The sequence below is a fragment of the Balaenoptera borealis genome, assembly GCF_965194805.1.
Source record: "Balaenoptera borealis genome assembly, chromosome: 14".
NCBI classification, from domain to species: Eukaryota; Metazoa; Chordata; class Mammalia; order Artiodactyla; family Balaenopteridae; genus Balaenoptera; species Balaenoptera borealis.
In genome coordinates, this window is record NC_138875.1 from 90,916,469 (window position 1) to 90,941,706 (window position 25,238).

The 25,238-nt window shown below is 46.3% G+C and overlaps 1 protein-coding gene and 1 long non-coding RNA gene across 7 annotated transcripts in view; one reads left to right on the plus strand and one right to left on the minus strand.

Moving 5' to 3' along the window:
• The window catches only part of SFSWAP (splicing factor SWAP), an 89,533-nt gene that overhangs the window by 58,309 nt on the left and 5,986 nt on the right, over positions 1-25,238 (plus strand). For all 6 annotated transcript variants that reach the window (XM_082353225.1, XM_082353221.1, XM_082353223.1 and 3 more), the window contains 2 exons: positions 12,766-13,031; positions 19,463-19,588. In XM_082353225.1, coding sequence (XP_082209351.1) covers positions 12,766-13,031; positions 19,463-19,588 — 392 coding nt within the window. The remainder of the gene's footprint in view (positions 1-12,765; positions 13,032-19,462; positions 19,589-25,238) is intronic.
• LOC309610422 overlaps positions 13,991-25,238 on the minus strand; it is a 487,797-nt gene continuing 476,549 nt past the window's right edge. The window contains exon 2 of the long non-coding RNA XR_014233929.1: positions 13,991-14,508. This is a non-coding gene — a long non-coding RNA (uncharacterized lncRNA). The remainder of the gene's footprint in view (positions 14,509-25,238) is intronic.

The window sequence follows — 25,238 nt, forward strand, 5'->3', positions numbered from 1 at the left end:
TCTCATGATCCTTTGTATTTCTGCAATGTCAGTTGTTACTTCTCCTTTTTCATTTCTAATTCTATTGATTTGAGTCTTCTCCCTTTTTTTCTTCATGAGTCTTGCTAATGGTTTATCAATTTTGTTTATCTTCTCAGAGAACCAGCTTTTAGTTTTATTGATCTTTGCTGTTGTTTCCCTCATTTCTTTTTCATTTATTTCTGATCTGATCTTTATGATTTCTTTCCTTCTGCTAACTTTGGGGGTTTTTTGTTCTTCTTTCTCTAACTGTGGTAGGTGTAAGGTTAGGTTGTTTATTTGAGATGTTTCTTGCTTCTTGAGGTAGGATTGTATTGCTATAAACTTCCCTCTTAGAACTGCTACATCCCATAGGTTTTGGGTCGTCGTGTTTTCATTGTCATTTGTTTCTAGGTATTTTTTGATTTCCTCTTTGATTTCTTCAGTGATCTCTTGGTTATTAAGTAGTGTATTGTTTAGCCTCCATGTATTTGTATTTTTTACAGATTTTTTTCTTGTAATTGATATCTAGCCTCATAGCGTTGTGATCGGAAAAGATATGTGATACAATTTCAGTTTTCTTAAATTTACCAAGGCTTGATTTGTGACCCAAGATATGATCTATCCTGGAGAATGTTCCATGAGCACTTGAGAAGAAAGTATATTCTGTTGTTTTTGGATGGAATATCCTATAAATATCAATTAAGTCCGTCTTCTTTAATGTATCATTTAAAGCTTATGTTTCCTTATTTATTTTCATTTTGGATGATCTGTCCATTGGTGAAAGTGGGGTGTTAAAGTCCACTACTATGATTGTGTTACTGTCAACGTCCCCTTTTATGGCTGTTAGCATTTGCCTTATGTATTGAGGTGCTCCTATGTTGGGTGCATAAATATTTACAATTATCATATCTTCTTCTTGTCCCTTGAGTATTACGTAGTGTCCTTCTTTGTCTCTTGTAATAGTCTTTATTTTAAAGTCTATTTTTACTGATATGAGAATTGCTACTCCAGCTTTCTCTTAATTTCCATTTGCATGGAATATCTTTTTCCATCCCCTCACTTTCAGTCTGTATGTGTCCCTAGGTCTGAAGTGGGTCTCTTGTAGACAGCATATATACGGGTCTTGTTTTTGTATCCATTCAGCCAGTCTGTGTCTTTTGGTTGGAGCATTTAATCCATTTACATTTAAGGTAATTATCGATATGTATGTTCCTATTACCATTTTCTTAATTGTTTTGGGTTTGTTATTGTAGGTCTTTTTCTTCTCTTGTGTTTCCTGCAAGGAGAAGTTCCTTTAGCATTTGTTGTAAAGCTGGTTTGGTGGTGCTGAATTCTCTTAGCTTTTGCTTGTCTGTAAAGGTTTTAATTTCTCCATCAAATCTGAATGAGATCCTTGCTGGGTAATCTTGGTTGTAGGTTTTTCCCTTCCATCACTTTAAATATGTCCTGCCACTCCCTTCTGGCTTGCAGAGTTTCTGCTGAAAGATCAGCTGTTAACCTTATGGGGATTCCCTTGTGTGTTATTTGTTGCTTTTCCCTTGCTGCTTTCAATATTTTTTCTTTGTATTTAATTTTTGACAGTTTGATTAATATGTGTCTTGGCATGTTTCTCCTTGGATTTATCACATATGGGACTCTCTGCACTTCCTGGACTTGATTGACTATTTCCTTTCCCATATTAGGGAAGTTTTCAACTATAATCTCTTCAAATATTTTCTCAGTCCCTTTCTTTTTCTCTTCTTCGTCTGGGACGCCGATAATTCGAATTTTGGTGCGTTTAATGTTGTCCCAGAGGTCTCTTGAGACTGTCCTCAATTCTTTTCATTCCTTTTTTCTTTATTCTGCTCTGCAGTAGTTATTTGCACTATTTTATCTTCCAGGTCACTTATCTGTTCTTCTGCTTCAGTTATTCTGCTATTGATTCCTTCTAGAGAATTTTTAATTTCATTTATTGTGTTGTTCATCATTGTTTGTTTGCTCTTTAGTTCTTCTAGGTCCTTGTTAAATGTTTCTTGTATTTTCTCCATTCTATTTCCAAGATTTTGGATCATCTTTACTATCATTACTCTGAATTATTTTTCAGGTAGACTGCCTATTTCCTCTTCATTTGTTTGGTCTGGTGGGTTTTTACCTTGCTCCTTCATCTGCTGCGTGTTTCTCTGTCTTGTCATTTTGCTTAACTTACTGTGTTTGGGGTCTCCTTTTCTCAGGCTGCAGGTTCGTAGTTCCTGTTGTTTTTGGTGTCTGACCCAAGTGGCTAAGGTTGCTTCAGTGGGTTGTGTAGGCTTCCTGGTGGAGGGGACTGGTGCCTGTGTTCTGCTGGATGAGTCTGGATCTTGTGTTTCTGGTGGGCAGGACCGCGTCAGGTGCTGTGTTTTGGGGTGTCTGTGAACTTATTATGATTTTAGGCAGCCTCTCTGCTAATGGGTGGGGTTGTGCTCCTGTCTTGCTAGTTATTTGGCATGGGGCGTCCAGCACTGCAGCTTGCTGGTCGTTGAGTGGAGCTGGGTCTTAGCGTTGAGGTGGAGATCTCTGGGAGAGCTCTCGCTGATTGATATTACGTGGGGCTGGGAGGTCTCTGGTGGACCAATGTCCTGAATTCGGCTCTCCCACCTCAGAGGCTCAGGCCTGACACTAGGCTGGAGCACCAAGACCCTGTCAGCCACACGGCTCAGAAGAAAAGGGAGGGGATAAAAAGAAAGAAAATAAATAAAATTTAAAAGTTATTAAAATTTTTTTAAAATTTAATATTATTAAAATAAAAAAATTAAAAAGTAATTAAAAAAAAGAGAGCAACCAAACCAATAACCAAATCCACCAATGATAGCAAGCGCTAAAAGCTATGCTAAGATAAACATAAAAATCAGAAACTAGTAAGTCACATACAGCAAACCCCAAGTCTACAGTTGCTCCCAAAGTCCACCTCCTCAGTTTGGGATGATTCGTTGTCTATTCAGGTATTCCACAGATGCAGGCACATCACGTTGACTGTGGAGCTTTAATCCGCTGCTCCTGAGGCTGCTGGGAGAGATTTCCCTTTCTCTTCTTTGTTCGCACAGCTCCCGGGGTTCAGCTTTGGATCTGGCCCCGCCTCTGCATGTAGGTCGCCTGAGGACGTCTGTTCTTCGCTCAGACAGGACGGGGTTAAAGCAGCAGCTGATTCGGGGACTCTGGCTCACTCAGGCCGGGGGAGGGAGGGGTATGGAATGTGGGACGTGACGTTGCAGCAGCCTGAGGCGCCGTGTGATCTCCCGGGGAAGTTGTCCCTGGATCATGGGACCCTGGCGGTGGCGGGCTGCACCAGCTCCCGGGAGGAGGGGAGGTGTGGACGGTGACCTGGGCTCGCACACAGGCTTCTTGGTGGCTACAGCCGCAGTCTTAGCATCTCATGCCCATCTCTGGGGTCCGCGCTGATGGTCGCGGCTTGTGCCCGTCTCTGGAGCTCATGTAGGCGGTGCTCTGAATCCCCTCTCCTGGCGCACCCTGAAACAATGGTCTCTTGCCTCTTCGGCAGGTCCAGACTTTTCCCCGGACTCCCTCCCAGCTAGCTGTGGTGCGCTAGCCCCCTTCAGGCTGTGTTCACGCGGCCAACCCCAGTCCTCTCCCTGGGATCTGACCTCCGAAGCCCGAGCCTCAGCTCCCACCCCCACCCGCCCCGGCGGGGGAGCAGACAAGCCTCTCGGGCTGGTGAGTGCTGCTCGGCACCGATCCTCCGTGCGGGAATCTCTCCGTTTTGCTCTCTGCACCCCTGCGCTCTCCTCCGTGGCTCCGAAGCTTCCCCCCACCCCGCCCACCCCCTGTCTCCGCCAGTGAAGGGGCTTCCTAGCATGTGGAAACTTTTCCTTCTTCACAGCTCCCTCCCACTGGTGCAGGTCCCGTCCCTATTCTTTGTCTCTGTTTTTCCTTTTTTCTTTTGCCCTACCCAGGTACGTGGGGAGTTTCTTGCCTTTTGGGAAGTCTGAGGTCTTCTGCCAGCATTCAGTAGGTGTTCTGTAGGAGTTGTTCCACATGTAGATGTATTTTTGATGTATTTGTGGGGAGGAAGGTGATCTCCACGTCTTACTCCTCCGCCATCTTGAAGGTCCTCTGATGGTGATGTCTTTAATTGCCTTGAAACAAAAATACTTGAATTAAATTGGGAACTGTCATAAATGAGATTCACACTTGAAAATATTTTCAGCCTAAAGCAGCTTCTGGAGACAGGTGACCCTGAGTTTGTTGACTGTTCTGTGTGCACTTGACTCTCAGATGCTGGCACATCTGACCTCACTGCCCAGGTATAATTTTAGTGTGTATGTGGCAGGGGGATTACTTGAAGTTTGATGGGGTCGGCCCATTGGGAATAGGTGGCACCCCAGCTCCGTCTGAGCAGACACATGTAGGGCTGAACAGGGACACTGTTCACAAGGCCTGGCTCAAAACCTGGCAGGGTTTTGCTGTCATCTTGCAGCTCATCTGCCTTAGAGGCACTTTCTGTTTTCACTTTGCTTTCTACAAAAGCAGTGTATCCAGTAATTTTGAAAGTTCAAATGCTAGAGAGAGGTATAAAATGAAGAGTAAAAGTCTTTTCCTTCTTTTGCTTTAATTCCTGTGGAAGTATCTGTTTTTAATTCATTTTTTATTGTGTAGAATATACATGCAATTTATCATTTTAACCCTTTTTAAGCATATAATTCAGTAGCATTAAGTACATTCATGTAGTTGTGCAACCGTCCCCACCATCCCTCTCGAGGACTTTTTCATCTTCCCAAACTGAAACTGTCCCCATTAAACGCCAGCTCCCCACTCCCCTCTCCAAGCCCCTGGCACCCATCATCCTATTTATCTAGGTATAGATTTTAAATATTACAATAATAGGACTGTGCCCTATCCATTATTCTGGTATCTCGATTTTTTTCACTTCTGCTAGGGATCTTTCCATATCAATGTCAGAGTAGTGCCTGGTGTGTAATAGACACTTGGTAACCGTTTACAGGATGAGTGACTATCAGTCCTTTCATACATCAGTCCTGAAATCAAGCACCACCTGCATGTGCCATACTTGTGCTGGTGGAAATGCAAGCCGCTCCTGGGGTTTTACTGTTACAGAAGTGCTACTTTAAGCCTTGTGCACTCACTGAGGTGAGTATATCCACAGGATAAATCCCTGACCGTGGAATTGATTTTTAAATTTCAGATTTAAAATTTTTTTAATTTATTTTACTGCTAAATTAGCACCTAGAACGATTATAGCAGATTTGGGGGGTTTTGTTTTCGTTTCGTTTTTCTCTGCGGTGTGTGAATGTAACTGTCTGCACGCCCGCCGTCACTGGCTGCCATCCACCTTAATTCTGTGAGTCTGATAGATGGGAAAGATGGTATCTGTTTGGTTTCACCTACATATTTTAATTATAGGTGATACTGAGTAACTTTTCACGGGTTTTGTGGCCTTTTTATTCCCCTGCTGTGAACCCCTTCCATAGCCTTTACTTTTCTCCTGGCTGGCTGGCTTTTCTCTCCTGTTTTGTGTTAGCTCTGTATCACCAAAGTTACCAACAGTTTCCTTTTTGTCTTTTAATCTGCCCCACTGGGAATTTATTTCATTCTGGGGAGCATATAGCTAGACAAAACACAACCCACTAAATCACACGTCTTTTTGCACTAGTTCAAGGGCCCCTTTATTATACACTCAATCCCAGCTGTACCTGCTCCGTTAGTGCGTGCTTGTCTGTTCGGTTCCATCGATCTCTTAGGAGAGGTGATTTTTACATGCTCAGGCATAACTTTTAATGATGCCTTGGAGTGTGTTTATTGATGTGGACAGATACTAGTATGTTACATTTTTAAGCAGTATATAAAATATTTAAAACACTATTCATCAGTAGTACTTAGGAATCTGTGTATATACCATCTCATTTTTGGTGTGTATTTGCTTGTGTGTGCTCTTAATTCAAAACAAAGAGAAATCAGAAGTCTTGAATTGAATCCCTGTTGAATCATGCCATCATTTACGTGGTAACAACAGACTTCAGGACATTGTTTAGATAACAGTAATTTTTGCAAGTTAATGATCCTGCCAAGTTTACAGGTCCAACAAGAGTTTGAAAAGGAAAGGGGAACAAAAATCAGCCCACGTTTGTTGAGCCTGTGTGATAATCCAGGGCGCTTTGGGGTGTGAATCAGAAGCCTGTTTCTTACCCCGTGACCGGTCGCGTTCGTGTGGTTGGCACCTGCCCGTGGACATTTCCACCAGGTCAGCCCTGCGGGGCACAGAGCAGCTCTGAGCAAGAGGGTGAGGGCCCCAGGCCCCCAGGACAGCAGAGGTGGCACAGGGCGGGGTCTGTAGAGTGCTTGGGGACTGGGCGGGGTCTTGGGGAACCACGGTCATTTGGAGAGGTGACGGGGGCGAGGGCACTCCGGGGCAAAGACCCACAAGCTGCGGAGGCGGGTGAAGCCTGCGCGGGCAGCAGTGATTGGCCCCCCCCCGGCACTGCAGGGTCTGTGGAGGAAGGGGCAGATCCAGCACGGCGATGGGGGCAGGTCTGGGAGAGGCTGAACCGCTGCAGTACGTTTCCACGGAAGACCATGGATACGGCGGCAACAGCACTCTGAGCGGGCACAGCTGATTAGAGGGCCGGAGAGGGTGCCAGCAGAGTGGAAAAGGCGGAGTCATCTGGAAAGAGGCCTCAGCAGTCAGATCTGGGCGATTGCCCTGCCTGGGAGGTCGAGTCGGGAGACTCGGGCTTGACGTGCACGGGTAGACATTTGCAAATGCAGTTTTAGAGGATGCGTTTCAAAGTCTGATTTCAAACGTATAAAAAATCTTGAGTTCGTTGTGTAATTATCCCATTTCGTGGTTAATGTAGTGTTACTTCAGAAATAAGATTTTATTTTAAAATGTATGTTAGTCTGCTTTAGAGCAATTTATTTTCCCACAGCAGGAAATAACAGTTGCTAGTTTGTGTGCTAATTTGTTGACAAATACTTCATTGTGATCAAAGACTGATCAATATTGTTTCCCACTGTTACCAAAATAAGGGACGCAAGTTTTTAAATACTCTTTTTTTTTTTAATTTACTTATTTATTTTTGGCTGCGTTGGGTCTTCGTTGCTGCACACGGGCTTTCTCTAGTTGTGGCAAGCGGGGGCTGCTCTTCATTGTGGTGCGTGGGCTTCTCATTGCGATGGCTTCTCTTGTTGCGGAACACGGGCTCTAGGCGCGTGGGATTCAGTAGCTGTGGCTCGTGGGCTCAGTAGTTGTGGCTCAGGGGCTCTGGAGCGCAGGCTCAGTAGTTGTGGCGCACCGGCTTAGTTGCTCCGCGGCACGTGGGATCTTCCCGGACCAGGGCTCAAACCTGTGTCCCCTGCATTGGCAGGCGGATTCCTAACCACTGCGCCACCAGGGAAGCCCTTAAATACTCTTATAAATGACTGATCTTTCTAAAGTTCCTTCCTGATTTTGCCAGTCATGACTCAGACCAACCTGTGTGTTCTCCTCCCCCATGAGGATCTGTGCTTTGATCATTTTTGCTGGAGTATTAACATTCCATCCCCAAAAGGCCGCTTGGCTTGTCGGACACTGGTTGCCGCACGGCTCTGTTGCTGTGTCCCCCGCGGGCATCACAGGCAGCTAGCTCCTCACGGGTCGCCCTGTGCAGAGCCTCAGCCAGGCGCCTTCAGAAACCAGACAAGGGAGGTGTGGGGCTGCAGCGAGGGTGCTGACCCGGCAGTGACTTGGTCTTGGGGTTTCGTATAACTTAGGGTACAAATTAGCAGGGCCGTTGGCCCCTTCAGGATGTGCACCGTGCAGTACGGTGGCACCAGCCACACGTGGCAATTTCGGCTTCACTCCATTAAAGTTCAGGACTCACGTCCTTGATCACACTGGCCACGTCTCCAGCGCGCCGTAGCCGCACACGGCTGGTGGCTAACTGCAGTGGGTGGTAATGCAGAAACCACGTTTCCGTCAGTGCAGCCAGGTCTAGATTACAGAGCTAGCTGGGTATTTAAATCTCTTTTTTCCCGTAGTTGGAAAGCCTGGATTGCTGCATCAGTCAGGGCCCTGATTACACCTGCTAGAAAACCACCCGACTGCCCCCAAATGACTTAAGCAAGTCCAGGGACTAGTCGAGTTCACCTTCTGAGCTGTGAGGGCGGCGCAGCCTGCTTGGGGCTCGCGTATGTCTCGAGGCTTCGTCTGCAGGCTCGGCCCCCCGGGCGGGCTGAGCTCCGCAGCTCTGCTCCCTCCGGCCCCTGTCTCAGCGGCTCACTCCGCAGCCCCGCCCCGCTCAGCCGGCCGAGGTCCTGGCCTTGAACCTGCTAACCTGGGCCGGCCTCGGGTCGTGTGCTTCTCCCTCAGCGTAGCACGGTGGCCGGGGAGAGCAGAGTGTCTGGTCTGCCTCCCGCTTCAGCTGCAGATCTTCATCCGGAATTCACGCGCTGAGAGCGCAGAGAGGGCCACTGGCCGCACCGGCGGTGCTTTTGCAAGTAGGGGAGAGGGTGCTGGCCTGCAGAGGGAGCAGGTGGCCACCGCGCTTTTCTCAGCAGCCCGAGTGAGGTTTTCCTGAAATAGTTCTGCGGCTCATGTCGCTAACATCCACGAACCACTCCCTCTGTGTTGTTGAGTCCGTGCCCCCGGCGCCCGCTGTGCACCCAGGAACGCCTTGGGTGTAGTTGGAGAGGCCAGAACACACGCCTGTCCTGACGTGTCCCAGGCGCTGGCCGCTCCCCGAGACTGGACGTGACGGAAGCCGTGCCTCTGAGCAGCCCTGTAGGCCCGGGCAGACCAGGCCCTTCGGCTTGTGTTTGGGTAGAGCTCCTGCATCCAGCCGTCCTGTCTGGCAGTGCGGGCGGCCTGGGAGTCTCTTCAGCCTCACCCTGCGTGAGGGGCGTGACCCGCGCCTGCTTCCCCCTGGTGCGGTCACGGTCACGGTCACGGTCACGGTCACGGTCACGAGAGCCGCCGCCCTGCGTGGTGGGACGCGTCATGGGGTTGCCTGGTTTCAGAAGTGGAGCCGTGTTGGGGAGAGCGTACATCTCAGGACCCCGAGACGTGCTGGCACAGACGGCCTGCCCCTGGGGTCACCATTGTTGGGGGGCTGCCCCGGGGCGTGTGGGCTTGGTTATCCTTTTTTTTTTCTTATTCTCAAGTCTTAACTGCCGGGTTTTTTAATATCCTCTTAATACTTTTAGGCTGAAAAAAACAGTGAGGTCGTCACAATGCATCTTCTTAATTCAGCCCAGCCAAGGCCCCCGCCCCTCAGTTGCTGATTTTCACTTTAATGGTGAAGGGTAATCAATCATTTTATTGGAATAAATAGACCCCATGACTTAATGACGAGTTATATTTTGAATATATTGATTCACTTATTCCCTTGCCTCAAAATGAAGTACTAAACTATAACCACAGTGGTGAAATAAGTATTCCTAATGACGGGCGTTAGTTAGGATGAAGGCAAAAGAAGCAGTAATAAAGTTCAGAGGTACAAATTCTCAGGTTGGCAATAACGTATAAATAGTAATTCATCTCCTGAGCTGCCACTCACCCTCTCCTGTTGTCCTGGACTGGCCACCTGCAGTGCCTCGCCCACCTGGTTCGTATCCTTGGCAGGCGTCCGTCACGGGGGGGCGTGTTTCCCCATCGCTCCCCCGTTCAGTGCAGCGCTAGTCATCACTCGTGAGCGCCGTGGTTCTGTCCTCATGTGCAGGCAAGGGAGGACCCTGAGGGAGAAGGACAGCCATCCTGTGTTTCTCCTCACTCAACAAACCACTTACATAAAGGATGGGAACCATGTCTCAGTTCTCCTAAAGTAGACTCTCTGCTTCCCGGGGGAAATCTCCGCAGCAGCCCTGACCGCCCTGGGGCTCCCGGGGCCGTGACCACTAACTCCCCATTGCCGGAGGCCTCGTGCATGCCGGCATGGAAGTGCTCACTGGCGGCTCTTACCCCCAGTTCCGTCTCCTTGTTCGTGCAATGTATATTCCTAATTTAGAGTCCACAGTTACCGGGATTTTTTAAATGCACTAAAAGTGGTTCTTCCAGCCGTGCGGCAGCGGGTTCTCTACTAGGCAGCGTGGCTGGCGGCACAGCCAGCGTCTCCCTTCCGCCAGCCTGTAAAGTTAGAAAGCGCACCACGTTTTATTTATTTTCGTCTTAACATATCATTTTGTATATATGTTTATGGAGTGCCAGAGCGGGAGTTAGGTGTCCTTAGAAGTAAAAGTTCATTTCTACATGTTAGAATTGTTTAACAACAACCAATTATTTTAAAATGTAACCCGAAAAATATTATTGCACTGAAAGAATTTGAAGTGAGAAAGACCTTTTTGATAGGAAGAACTGTCTCACGGTGAAGCGGCTTCCCTGGAGGCAGTTTAGGCAGAACCGTAAAAGTGAACTGGGCAGCGCCGACAGGGAGGAGGCGAGTGAAGCCCAGCCAGGAACGCCAGGCCGCCCGTGCGCCCCCCATTCTGCGGTGGCCCCGGCTGCAAAGGGTACCTCGGCGGGAACAAACTGCTCTGGGAACAGGGCGTACGGTTCTTGAGCGATTCTGGGCCCTGCTGCCTGTCGGCTCACAGGGAAGGGAAGGTGTGAGAGACGGTGTTGCGAGTGTAAAGGATGGGCAGGCAGAGAGAGCACTGCCCTCGGGCCGCAGCCCTGACCCCTAACCCAGGGTGGCATCCTCGTCCGGCCGCGGGAGCACCGCCGCTGGGCCTCTCAGAGCCAGGGCAAGAAGCGCAGCTTGAGAAGAACCATTTGCACCAAGTGTCGTTTTCCCTCATCCTGTTGGCCTTGTCCAGGTGGACCTGCGGAGAAGAGAGGGGAGGCCGGTCCTGCTGGAGCCCAGCGCCCGCCAGCAGCCAGCACCCACGCGGCCCGCGAGACAGGGCCGGGCCGCAGCCCCTGCCTGGGATTGTTTTCCGTAAACCTTACGGCTGACTCCTCCGAGGCACAAAATGATACATTGCAGATTCCTTGGTGTATCTCTGCGTGTGGTATTTACTGGCTGTAGTTAAAATTCACGTAAAACGCATTGAGGAAATGACCTTTCTCAGGACAAGGGGAAGGGCTGCCGGTGGGTGGCCACAGATGCAAATATAAAATACTGGTGCTGGTTTGTTGGAGTTCTGCGTTTGTTGGGGTTTTTCTTTTTTTCTTTTTTTTTCGTAAATTCATTTTTTCATCTTACAGTGTGATGTGGACAAATGTTAATGTCAATAAAAATAGGATTACCACATCATTTTTTAAAGTTGAGTACTAATTCACTGCTTGGATGGACCATAGCGAACCAGGAGTACCCTTTTGATGGTCATTCAGGCGGTTTCTAGTTGTTGATCATCACAGAGTGCGATGTGGTCCTTAGGTGCGCGTCTCCAACACTTAGGTGGCTGTGTCTGTAGAATAAAGTCCTAGAAATGGGAGTGCTCCGGATGCCACCGCGCTGAGGGTGGGGGCTCCTTGATGTGTGTGCTGGTGCCCCCCTGTGAGAGTTTAACAGGCAGCGTGCTGAAGGTCTGCGCACTCCTCTGTGTGTCTGTCATGCTTGGGTAGAGAGGTTTTTAAGGGCGACGGATAACTTACTAAGTGCGCTGCCGTGGTATGGTGCATTCGCATGTGTGGAGCACAGCTGACTTGCACTGATGGGGTTATCTTGTTTGTGATTCTCATTAGTGGCTTTATTTTTTTCTTTCAGTTTTACTGAGATATAATTGTGTCAACGGAAAAAAAGTGCACAACGTGAGAGTTGTGAGTTAAGTTTTATTTGGGGCAACATGAGGATGATAGCCCAGGAGACAGCCTCTCAGGAGCTCTGAGGAACTGCTCCGCAGAGGTTGGGGGCCGGGGGTCAGCACACATGTGACTTTGGTGAAGGGATGCGTGCAGTATAGCACACATCTTGGCAGAAGGTGGCCGCTGGTCACGAGGAGCAGATGTCACCACTCGTGATGTTAGTGCTTTTCTAGGCATGAGGAGGTGCGAGAAGTTAGGCCCATAAAATCTTCTGAAACTGTCTATCTGAAGGCCTGCTCTGCCACTTTTTCCCAGAGCACAGAGGGCTTCCTTCCTGATCTCCACCCTGAACTCCTTTCAGTGTGTGTCAAAGGTCAGCGGCGGCAGTAGCCAGTGACTTCATCCTTGTAGAGCAGATGGCGAGTGACCGTTTTCTGGTTAGCAGTTGACACACAGCGTTGTGTGTTCAAGGTACACAGCATGACCTCACTTACATATAAAACAAAATAACTACCGCAGTACGTTAGTAGGAGTTAGGAGTTCACATCCATCACCTCATACAAGTACAAAGAAAGAAGGAAAGAAATGTATTTTCCTTGTGACAAAGAGTTTTTTAAAAATCAAAGAGGAACCTCTTTTGGTTCAGGCAGAGCAGAGATTCATAAAAACGCAATACTAGAGGAATCTCCTTTTCGGTGGAAAGTCACAATTATTTACGAAAGAGCAAGCGGGGCTCTTTTCCTAACACGGTGCCCTTCGTGCCGCGTTCCTTTCGTCAAATCCAGCTGCCACCGCCCAGCAGGCTTGGGAGGGAACCCTGCACGGGAAGGCTCGGCCAGGAGAGGTGGGCATTCAGCTCTTGACTTCGAAGGAGCCGTCATTCTCCCTAAGATGCCAGGGCAGTATTTTTAGCGCCACAGAGGGAGGCGTGGTCCGCTCTAAGAGGTGTTGGTTTGTTATTGGTGAGAGGGCCCCAAAGTCGGAAGCTTATAAACACACATTTTTAAATGTCGCATTTTCCCTGTTAACATCCAGACGTTTGCTTCTGTTCCCAGGAAGCCAGTACTGTGTCCTGCCCTCTACTGGCCGGAGGCAGACCTCTGCCCACTTTAGACATTAAGCCGCCGGAAGGGCGCTCAAGCAAAAACAAAGACCCGCCGAGAGAAGAAGAGAGAGAGAGGAAAAAGAAAAAGCACAAAAAACGGTCTCGAACAAGATCACGCTCTCCCAAGTACCATTCGTCATCCAAGTCCAGGTCTAGATCCCACTCGAAAGCAAAGCATTGCCTTCCCAGTGCCTATCGGACAGCACGGCGCTCGAGGTGGGTGTGCGTCTGGTGTGGGTGCAGACCCCCGCACCTGCTCACCAGCAGAGCTGGGCGGGGCCTCCCTAGCCCGGCCCCCCGTCAACACAGACCCACACACCTGCGTGTGTTGATGAGATGCGCCCTGCCAACCCAAATAAGATCTTTTCAAAATATTTTTTTAACCTGACTTTCTAAGGTTCATCAGCTACTGCCAGGTTTTTTAAAAATAGTGGTGTTTACGTTTTAACAGGTCTTAGAAGCAAGCCTAGCATATCGGCTGAAATGTGTGGAAGATTCACAGGTTGGGGGTCTTTTGCTTGGTGTGAACGAGTAGGCTTTCCCAGGCTAACTCCTTGTGAATGTGCAGATGGCGAAGCAGCAGGAATTTGTACCTTGGCTGTGTTCAGCTTCCCTGGCACAGCACCTACAAGCGCACATAAAGGAGGGAGCACAGTGGCACACGTCTGTTTTCTCGATTAATTTGCTTCTCCAAACCTCTCACCCACAGTCACTGTTCGACCAAAAACCACCTTTACAAGGAGCCAGCTTTTGAGGAAGCAGCTTAACATTTCAGGCAACAGAAGTAATAAACATGAAAACCTGTAAGGATCACAGAATTTGCTGCTTAGTAAAGCAGGTATTTTTCTTTTTTTTAAAGCACCTGGCTTGCAGGAGGTTCAGGAAAGCAAATTTTTAATTTTAAAACTTACCTCATGCCTTCTGATTTATTACTGAATGTTGACTGGACTTATCTCAGTTTCTCTTTAGCACAGCACTTGTACTGATCTAGTTCTTCTTCTACACCTGGTGTTAGTTCTTTCCTTTCCATGGGAAAAATGCAGGTGCCCTATACTTTTTATTTTTTATGTTTAAAAAAAAAGTGTACTTGTATACACATCTGCCTGTCTTGAATATATCCTAGAACAACATGCTTTCCCTATTTTTACCCAGACCAGACCTTAAAGGCTTGACAAGTATTTACACTTGTCTACAGTGAAATTAGAATAAATTTGATCTTTGGCTCTCTGCATTTCTTTTTAATAAATTTATTTATTTATTTATTTATTTTTGGCTGCATTGGTCTTTGTTGCTGCACGCGGGCTTTCTCTAGTTGTGGTGAGCGGGGGCTACTCTTCGTTGAGGTGTGCGGGCTTCTCATTGCTGTAGCTTCTCTTGCTGTGGAGCACGGGCTCTAGGCACACGGGCTTCAGCAGTTGTGGCGCGCAGGCTTCAGTAGTTGTGGCTCGCAGGCTCTAGAGCACAGGCTCAGTAGTTGTGGCGCAAGGGCTTAGTTGCTCCGCAGCATGTGGGATCTTCCCGGACCGGGTCTCAAACCCATGTCCCCTGCATTGGCAGGCGGATTCTTAACCACTGCGCCACCAGGGAAGTCCTGCCCTCTGCGTTTTTGCTAGTTCTTTAGAAGTTCCATCACTCCTCCCTCTCTCTCTCTCTCTCTCTCTCTCTCTCTCTCTCTCTCTCTCTCTCTCTCTCTCTCTCTCTCTCTCTCACACACACACACAGACACACACACAGAGCTTGTTGTTGTTTAATTAAATGAACAAGTTTGCTGACATATTTTCAATTTTTGAAAGTCCCCAGAAATTTGTATGTATATATCAAAACTTTTTAAAGTTTCTTATTTGAAAAAATTTCTTATAACATTATATAGTGGAAATAAATAATTAGGCCTGTACAAGCCCTCTGAGTAATAACATACCCAGTAAAATTCTTCCTAGTTATCCTTTATTCCAGGGCTCAAAGAGAAGAGAGTATAATTCATTCATAAACCTCCATCTGGGGGATTGGTAACTCTCAGGGTTCCTTAGATTGTTTCCTAGTGTAAGAAATGAGTTGGTTTTCATGGTGAGTGCTCAGCACATACAGTAGATGCTGGTGTCTAGTACTGAAGTGAGCCTGTCTGGTCAGATGTGATGGCCACAGACCTTTCCCACAGGTTGGTCTGTTCAGAACTGGAAGTGTTCATGAAACACTGGAATTTTAACTTTCTAGGATTTATGTGACATTTATTGACTGTCTATATGTAATAGAGTAAGTCATTTTGTATATTATTTTAATACATTTAAAATATTTTTTAATTTTAGAATAGATTTACATATTTTATATGCAAGTATATTTTATATTGTTTTCATATATTCGGTGCTGAGAACTGCAAGAAGCAAAATCCTAATCCTTAGTTTGTAATTTTCAGTTAAAAGAAAAAGTTAAGTTCAAAAAATTTTTAGTGTGAGTTCTGTGATGGCAAACCACCAATTATACCTTAATTTGACCTATAGTTAAAATATTTTATGTGTAAAAAGAGCTGAGTATTTTCATAACTCTCAAACTTTTTTTTTAATCTCAATAGTATCTGTGTGATACTTTTAGTTAATTTGAGTTTAAATCAGCTGACTTAAGTTCACTAAATAAGTCAGATCTTTGATGTTTGATGTTGCAGTTTAGATAAAATATCAAGGCAGAGCACAACTTTATTATAACATTTTTTAAAAATAATATTATAAAACCAAACCTTCCGAGTATTTGTCCAGGAGCGTTTGCCTTGAAAGCTTCCATGTGGCGGTGCTGCTTCTTGAAATCAGAGCACCGCTGAGCTCAGGGCCCGGAGGCCGCTTGCAGGGCTCTGACTGGAGGTACGGAGGAGAGACCAGCTGTCTCGTGGTGGGTCTCCGGGCCCTGCGGACATAAGTCAGATAAGTCACCTTCACCAGGTAGAATCCTGCCTCAGCTCTTATTTCTGAGAAGAGTGACTTTTATTTGAAAATACTGCATTTTTTCTTAAGCTGGTTACAGACCTGCTTTCTTAATCCAGGCTCACACTAATAATTTCTAGGGATCCAACTGGATTTATAAAATAAACAGTTATAAAATGAGAGAGGTTGGTATTCTTGGTGATATGAATTGTTTGAAGTATAAAAAAAAGAAATTTAAATTTTAACCAAAATATTGAAGTTGCTAATGATACTGTCATAATTTTCTCTTTAACTATCTGTCTTTTCAGATAGACTAACCCATAACAGACATAATGTCTGCATAGGATATATGAGACTTGTTTCTTGGGCCTGACACAACTTAATCAATTGTTTTAAAAAGACTACCGCCAGCTCCAAGTAAAATGACTTTTGTTAATATTTCTTTCTACCTGTTGTAGGATATTACAGTTGAAATATATTTTCTCTTGTATATTAAATTACTGAAATCCTATATAAAATGTAGAAAGTTAAGATTAAAAAGCTTTTATGTCGTAAGTAATTTTTATGTTAATATGTTAATGCTCGTATGGTTGAAGTCCCATTTATCAAATATGTCTTAAATTATAGATGACTCTGGCTCTCCAAAGGTGAATTCGTCATAGAAAAATCTTTAGTTTTGGAAATCAGTCTTTTGCTTCTCAGAAAGCATAGTGATTACCGAAAGACAGTATTCGGTGTCTTTTAAATCAACATTGATTAAAGTATAAGACTTCTTTCTCTGTTGTTTTCTACTTTTATATCACATTAGGTTTTATACCTTAATGGGATGAAGATGTACTCATGCAATTCACTGCCTAAAATTAAAATCCACTTGTAACAGTGTAGGTATTTTAAAACAAAGCTCAATGAGACTGAAGCTTGAAATTCAGCTTATTTGTAAAGCTTTTGATGAGATTGCCTGCGGCATCGTGTCGTTGGTTAGTTGGTGGGGGGTTGGTCTCGCTCGTTCTGAGGTTGGGGGGATTCTGGGTGGAACTCTGCAGCCCCGCGGTGCGAGGTGCTCTGTGTGGAGGAGGGTCAGGGCCCCCCGTGTCGCTTCCAGAAGTCAGGCTCCCTCGGGGCTTTCACTCGGGGAAGGGTCTGGGATCTGGGGGTTAATGTGTCTTTTGCAAGTGCTATATTTAATGTTCAAAAAGAACTCAGGCGGGCAAAATTGGGGTCGTATTTTAGTTTGAAATTTGTAATTCCTTACGTTTTCCCCCTGATAACTGCGTAGCAAACCGGTGAGGGTGATTGGTTTAATCTCCTGATCCTGGCCCCTAGAGGAGGGTGGGGTGCTTGGCGTTCCCCCAAGGCGCCGGTTCACGTGCTGGTTTCCAGGAAGTGAATCGTAACCCCAGGCAGAGCCCGGCCACCGTGTTGGTGACCGCGCTGGGGAGAGACGCTGCCCACGCAGGAGGGGAGGAAGGGTTTGCAGGTGAAGTCGGGTCCACAGTTCAAGCTTGAGAAGAACTAAAACCTGGGAGCCTCTTGCTTGTTGAGCCTGGTTGGTACCAGATCCTTGCTGCCGGGTCCCCAGCGCTGCTTGTTCAGTTCCGTGAGGACGTGTGAGTAGTAAAGTAACAGGAATGGAGGAACTGGGTTCCTGAAATGGTTAAACGCTGGTGGAAAGAAGCTACTTATAAATATCACTGTCATTCAGATGAGAAGTTTCCTTATGACTCTCTTTGAAAGCAAACCATTATGATCATTTAAGAAAAAAAATCTGAGTTGCATTATGCTTGAAAATTTTTTAATTCAGACTATTTCATTTTCTTTATGAGAAGGCCTCTGGTCACGTTATACAGATGATTTACTTACTAAAATGGAATTCCTGTTTCTTGCACTGTGTCATGGTAGCGATATCCAGACCCTACTTAACAGAATAAAAGCATTGGAGCTTCTTTAATTAAAATAAAACCTAAGTATCATCTGGTGTAGCTCATGGCCCTTCGTTCTGAGATGGGCTTTTTCCCAGGTAACTTGGACTCTGCTGCTAACAGGCACTTCACTTCAAAGAAAGCTAGTACCAGTGGCCACTGCAAAGTGCTCTTGTATGTCAGAGTTAGGGATTTGCAGACATTAAAAACTAATTTATTTTCCTGATTATTGAGTTTATTGTAGAAGTCTGTGTTTAAGCGTTCCGTAGGTGCTATGGCTTTGATTGACCAGAGCTTTTTTCGGGGCTCTGGCACCGCGCAGGCCAGCACATGTCATTCTGAACGTGAAGTACGTGCCTCCGTACCACAGACCCACGGCCTCCCGCGGACGCTGAGCTCGGAGGCGTGTCGGGGCAGCTCGGCGGTGGCGGCAGCACAGCAAGGCCGTTAGTTACCGGGCAGCCTCGACCACGAACAGATTTGACTCCTGGAGCTCTTTTGAGGGAAAGCCTGGTAAAATGTCACGGTGTCTGACTGACCTCACCTTTGTAATCTGTTACTTAAATCTTAGGAAAGCTCTGGAAACAAAAATCACAACCATTGTATAAGCTGAAAAGCAGTTGTGTCAGAGGAGCCCCAGAGCCGAGGCACGCGTCTCTCCCGGAGCAGGTCATTCCGTGGCTGCGGTGTTTTTCAGGAGTGACTCAGGGTTTCCCCTGTGACACAGAGGGTGGAATGTGATTACAGGCTGATCTTTGCGACAACGGTGTGCGCTGTTGGGGGTTTTACTGTGACTAACATGATTCCTTGTAGAACTTCTTTAGATGACAAAATCAAAACATCTCTTCTGTATATCGTTTTTGAGTGGGTTGTCATAGAAACAGAACAGAAAGAAATTTCCCGCCCCCCCGCCCAGATTTCTGCTTATTTCAGGTCTCCCCAAAACAGTAATTTCACTGAATAGACAAAAAACTAAAATAAAAGTCCTAAACCCATTGTTAAAGGGCCCTCCGTTAGGACCTTGACCCTGTGGGTGAGGGTCTCGAGTTGGAGTACCGCGTGCTGGTGTCTGTGGGCCATGGTTGCCCTGTGTGGATCACGGCACTGCATGAATAGAATAGTCCTTTTCCAGGCACAGGAAAGGGAGGAAAAAATATTAGACATCTCGTAAACAAATGATTTAGCCAAAATTTTCCTGGGAACGGCATGGTCTGAATCGGATTGAAGGTTCAGGCGTCCTGCCAGCGGGCCTGCAGCCTGTTCTGCACGCCGAGAGGCCATAAGACGAGTGCAAACAAGAGAGATTTCCAGGGGGTCCTCGAACTTCATCACGTTTCCGTTTCTTCCTCTTGCCAGTGTTCAGAACAAGAGGAAACAACTCACTTGAATCTTGTTGCCTTTCCTTACCTAATTTTGACAGAAATACCAGTGAGCGGAACGTTTTTTAGGGAGACCAAATGGGCAAAGGCAAGAGGAAGGAAGAGCAGCAGTAGGCCCGCGTCCGCCAGGAACTGCAGGGAGACCCCGGTGCGCGGGAGCTGGCTACCGCTGAGTGTCTGGACCAGCAGCCCATGGCTCCGGCCTCAGCACGAGTTGTGCCCCACTCAGAAGCTTAGCATTGGTGTGACGAGCGTCTGCCTCTGAGCCCGGATCCAGTTCCGGGTCAGCAGAGTAGGGAGGCGGGGGGCGGGCCTTGAAAGGACAGGCAGGGACCCGCCATGCCCCACGGGCTCAGGCCAGGGCTGGCCTCCGTCTCAGCAGTGGAGGTGCTCCCCTGCCCACCCCACACAGGACTGAAATGCCTGCTTTCCTCTGCCAGGTCCCGGTCCCGGTCCCCTCGGAGACGAGCGCACTCCCCCGAGAGACGGCGGGAGGACAGGAGTGTCCCCACCGCCTACCGAATGAGTAACAGCCCTGGAGTCAGCAGGAAGCGGACCCGGTCCAGGTAGGCAGCGGAGCTTTCGCAGACACGGGACCTGCGCTGGAAAGCGGGGCTCCCACGTCTCCGGCACAGAGCTGTCCGGAACCGGGGAGCAGCCGCTTTGGCCGATCCCGAGTCATCCTGGCAGCGTTTGCACTGCTCTGGAACTCAGAAGCAGAGGGCGCTTGCCTGTGCTGGAGCCCGCCTGTCTTTGCAGCTGGTTGGCCCTGCTGGGAGCTCTTGGGGTCACATTTCCCCCAAGTCTAGCTGCCCCTAGACCCCCACACACAGCTCCTTACCCTGTACATGTCGAGAAGGGAAAGGAGTGGAGGGACGAGTGACAGGGAGAATCCGAAGTTCAGGTCTCAAGTGGATCCCTCCTGCCGCCCAGGTGGCCACGCCTCGGCTGCAGCTCCCAGGGGAAGGCCACAGGGTCCTCGTGGGGTCTGAGAGCAGGGAGAGGGCCCATCCTCTGGCCCCTTGACCGCTAGGAGAGACCTGTCTAGTTGAGGAGAGTGAGAGAGGCTGGTTCCCATGTCACCGTCACCCCCAGTCTGGGCCTTGGACGCTCAGCAAGCCAGGGCCCCTGTCCCTGCTGCCAGGAAGAGAGCTCTGGGGCTGACCTCTGCCACCAGAGGCCCTGGCACCACCACTGACTTGAGACACAGGACCCAAGCCAGGAGCATGGCCGGTGGGCCAGTGGGCGTTTCCCTCTCAGCTGAGGGGTGCCATCTGGGGATCATCCAGTCCAGCGTGGGTGATGCCACCTGAATGCTTTATGTCACTTGGCTTCTGTATTTCCATTCTCTCTGAAAACAAGGGCTTCCCGTTTTTTGTGTCTCTGCACTGGAGTTAAGGCGGGCCGCGGCTCTGCTAGGTAGACAAGGAACATTGCCGTCCCGGTGACCGAGACACCCAGAAAAGGGCAAGACGCCATTGTTGCCCATCGTAGTCTCAGACTTCATGACGCCATGCTGCTGAGTGTCAGGACACCCGGGGTTCCAGAACCTTCCAGAGTCTTCCAGAGGACACATCTGCATTTCAGGTGTCCACCATTCTTGGACAAATGAACCCAACCATCACCCAAACCTGCCTCAGAGACGCCCCTCCATCAGCAAACACCCTCAACAGGAGCAGTTCTTTTTTTTTTTTTTTTTTTTAACATCTTTATTGGAGTATAGTTGCTTTACAGTGTTGTGTTAGTTTCTGCTGTATAGCAAAGTGAATCAGCTACATGTATACATGCAGGAGCAGTTCTGAAAGGCATTTCTAACTGAAAAATGTTCCTGCAGTCTGGCTAGTTATGCAATAGTTCCATTAAATGATAAAATGTCATCTCTTTTTCTTAAAACAGAAAAATCAGGAAAGGAGCTGTAAAACTGATATATTTCAGTGAAGGCTTCATGTACAGACTCACTCCGTCTGTTTATAAATTTCATTTTTTGCCTTGGAACTCCCACACTAAGCATACGTGACTGTTGCAGGATAAAATGATGAAAATTGAAGTCCATTTTAAATTTTATTCCTTATGCAAGTAATTGACATTTGAAATTTATCATCACCCTTGGTATATGTAAAGGGCATGGTCTAAAATTAATTTCTTGTAGCCGAAGATCTCTCCTAACAGAAGAGTTCTTGCTTTGCCCTCAAATCAACCTTTGCATTAAAAGAGCCATCACTAGAGAAGATGGTGATTATATTAGGATTCATCAGAGCTTGTGTTATCATCAGAACTTTAATAAGTCAGACAAAAGAAGTTAAGATTCAGCTTACTTGCAGGGCCTGGCTACCCTGCCCTGATAGACGGGATCAAGCCTGTGACCTGACTCAGGGGTCGCGGACAGTGGTGGACTCAGGAGGAGCCCAGTAGAGGTGAACACGTGCACGATTACTGGTCGACTTCCTGGGCTTGATTACAAACCGCGAGTTTCTGTAGGCCAAGAATGTGTTCTGTTGGCAGGCGAGTTGTGTTAACCCAGCAGTCAGGCTGTCCCCTCCGTCCTTCTACTCGGAGTAGCTTCAGGGTCTCTGCTTCAGTGTGGCAGCAGGCAACTAACTCGTCCGCCAAGTCAGGGTCTCTTTAATCCCGTCAGGACACCCCGACTGAGGGGAAAGTGCCTCCTGCCAGATTTGAAGGATTATTTCTACAAGCTGATCACTTGAGTGCTGCTTTCACTGACTTTTTTTTTTTCTATTTTCTTTTTCTTTTTTTTTTTTAACTTAACATTTTTTTAATTAATTAATTTATTTATTATTTTTGACTGCGTTGGGTCTTCGTTGCTGCGCGTGGGCTTTCTCTAGTTGCGGCGAGCGGGGGCTGCTCTTCGTCGCAATGCGTGGGCTTCTCACTGCGGTGGCTTCTCTTGTTGCAGAGCACGGGCTCTAGAGTGCAGGCTCAGTAGCTGTGGCTCGCAGGCTCTAGAGCGCAGGCTCAGCAGCTGTGGTGCACGGGCTTAGTTGTTCCACGGCATGTGGGATCTTCCTGGACCAGGGCTCAAACCCATGTCCTCTGCATTGGCAGGCAGATTCTTAACCACTGCACCACCAGGGAGGTCCCTGACTTCTATTTCTGAAAAAATTTTAACTTACTAGAAAGTTTTTAACTTACTACTTAAAAACACCCATCTGCATGTAACTTGTAGCTTGATTCAGTGTTAACGTTTTGCCACATTTGCTTTCCTTTCTCTCTCCTCCTCTTCCTCCCTCCCTCACACTCTCCTGTGAGTGTATATTTCATGACTTTGACAAGCCCAGATCACCTGTATCATTGAAGGTCCCACACTCTGGATTTGTCTTACTGTGTCCTTTTGGCTGTGTTCATGTTAAGTATTTTTGGCAAGTTGTGTAACTTCCCATTGCATCACACCAGGAGGCACACAAGTGTCCCTTTGTCCCATTGCCAGTGACACTGAGTTTGATCACTTGGTTGTGTCTGCTGTGTAATTGTACCTTTTCCTCTTTGAACTAACAAGTCATCTGTGGGGTGGCACTGGAACAGTGTGAGTGTCCTGTGGCCAGCAGCTTTCTCCTCATTTCTTCTCTAAACACCCCCCTTTGTTTTAGTATCACTGTGGACTTTGGGTTTGGGGATTTGTTTTTTATTTGTTATGCAACAGTCCGTTGCCATTATATTCTATTTGATGGTAACATTGTCTCACGTTTGGCCCCATTGTTCTTTGAGTACTTTGTCACTTTTGGCCCAAGATATTCCAGGCTTAGCTGGTGCTTTCCCTGCCCCAGACCTGGGGTCAGCTGTTTCTCCTAGGAATCCTGGTTCCTTCTAGTGTTTGGAGATCTAGATCTGGGCAGGGTGAATATTTTTAAAAGTAAAATTCATGAAAATGTTTAGCCAAATCATATTACAGTACACTCCAACAGGAAGTTCCAGTTACTTTATGACAGTAAACAGTATGTGATTGGTTCGGGTGGGGGGCAGGGTTTAGCATTGAATTCCTACAGCTCAGCACTCACTGAGCACATTGGCAAACGCTTGTTGAGTGAGTGAATGGGAATATGCTACTGTTTTGTGGTTCTTGTATCATACATGAAGCGTTATTAATTCAGTGTAGATTATGACAATTGAAAGATGCATATCATAATTCCCTAGAGCAACCACTAAAAAAAAAAAGGTTAAAAATCCAATAGAGACTGTTAAAGAGAACCATAAAAATGCTTTATTAATGTAAAAGACAGCAGAAAAGTGGGGAAGAGGAGGAAAAAGAACAAATGGACAGCTAGAAAACAAGAAGATTGTTAACACCATCCATACAAATAATTACATTAAATGTAAGCAGACTAAAAACTCTAGTTAAAAGGCAGAGATTTTAGACTGCATTAAAAAGCAAAACTTAATACTAAGCTGCTTATAAGAGACACTTTAAATATACAAATGGGTTAAGATCTAAAAGATAGAAAAAAGATACACTGCACAATGCTAATAAGAAGAAAGGTTGTGTGGCTGTATTAACAGGAGACCATGCAGACTTGAAAAAGTGGTGCTAGAGATAAAGAAGGCAGTTTCATAATGATGAAGGGGCCAGTTCTTCATGAGGGCATAATGTTTTATATGCGTGCATTGAATAAAAGAGCTTTAAAATACTTGAAACAAAACTGACAGAACTAAAGGGAAAGGCAGGCAGTAGAACACTACAGATGCAGCAAATATGAACAGCACTGTTAACCAGCTAAACGCTACCACCTGCAGTGAAGCATGCACACTCTCGTGACATGCGCGTGGGTCAGTCACCAGGCTAAATCGTTCCCTGTAACACTGAATTAGTCCCAGCACATTCCAAAAGACTCAGATGACACAGAGTATGTTTTCCTACCACATAAAAATCTGTAGAAAGGTATCTGGAAAAGTCCCCAAATACTTGGAAGTTAACACATTTTAAATTACCCATAGGTCAAAGAAGAAATCACAAGAGAAAGCAGAAAATATGTTGAAATGAATGATAATGAAAATGTAACATACTCCTTCTGCAGCTGTACTCAGAAGGAAGTTAGTAGCTTTAAGTGTTTATATTAGAAAAAAAAAGAAAGGTCTAAAAACTAATCTTCTGTCTTAAGCTAGAAAAAGAAGAACAAATTAAACTCAAAGTAAATAGAGTCAAGGAAATAATAAAAGTAAGATCAGAAATCAACAAAATAGAAAACAGACTCACAGAGGAAAACAGTAAAACCAAATGATGGTTCTTTGAAAATGATTTTAAAAAATGATAAATCTTTTTTTAGATTGATCAAGAATGAAGGACCCTATAGACATTAAAAGGATAATAAGGAAATAAATCTCATTCTGGTTAATTTAACAGCATAGGTGAAATGGACAAATTCCTTGAAAGAAACAAACTACCCAAATGGACAGCAGAAGAAATGGAAAATCTAAGTAGCTCCACATCTGCTAAAGAAACTGAATTTATAATTTAAAACCTTTCCACAAAACTCCAGGCCCAGATGACTTTTATCAGTAGAGTCTAACAAACATTCAAGAAAAAAGGGATAACCAATTTTAAAGACACTTCAAAGGAAATAGAAGAGAGAACACTTCCCAGTTCACCTCATGAGACCATCCTAAAGCAGATGGACAGTGTGTGCACATCTGTGTGGTGTGGAGTGTGGTGTGTTTTGTTGGGGGGGTGTGGATGTGTGTGCACACGCATGTGTTTATTCATAAACTAATACTCTCAGGAAAATAAGTGCAAAATCCTTAACAAAGTATTAGCTAATTTGAGTCTAGCAATTAACTAAAAGGATAATACATCAGGACCAAATGGGTTTTGTCTCAGAAATGCAAGGTTCTTTAACATTCAAAAACCAGTCATTGTAATTCACGGTATTAACAGAAAAAGTGAAGAAAATCATATGACATCTCAATAGATGCAGAAAAAATATTTGACACAATTCATCACCCATTCATTAAAAAGAAAAAAGGGGGGAAAAAAAAAACTTGGCAAAGCAGGAATAGAAGGAAACTTTCTCCATCTGGTAAAGGGCATGTTTTTTTTTTTTCCTGGCCACACCCTGTGGCTTGTGGGATCTTAGTTCCCCAACCAGGGATTGAACCCGGGCCCTCAGCAGTGGAAGTGTGGAGTCCTAATCACTGGACCGCCAGGGAATTCCCAAAGGACATCTTTGCAAAACCTACAGCTAGCATCACACTTACTGGTGCCTTCCC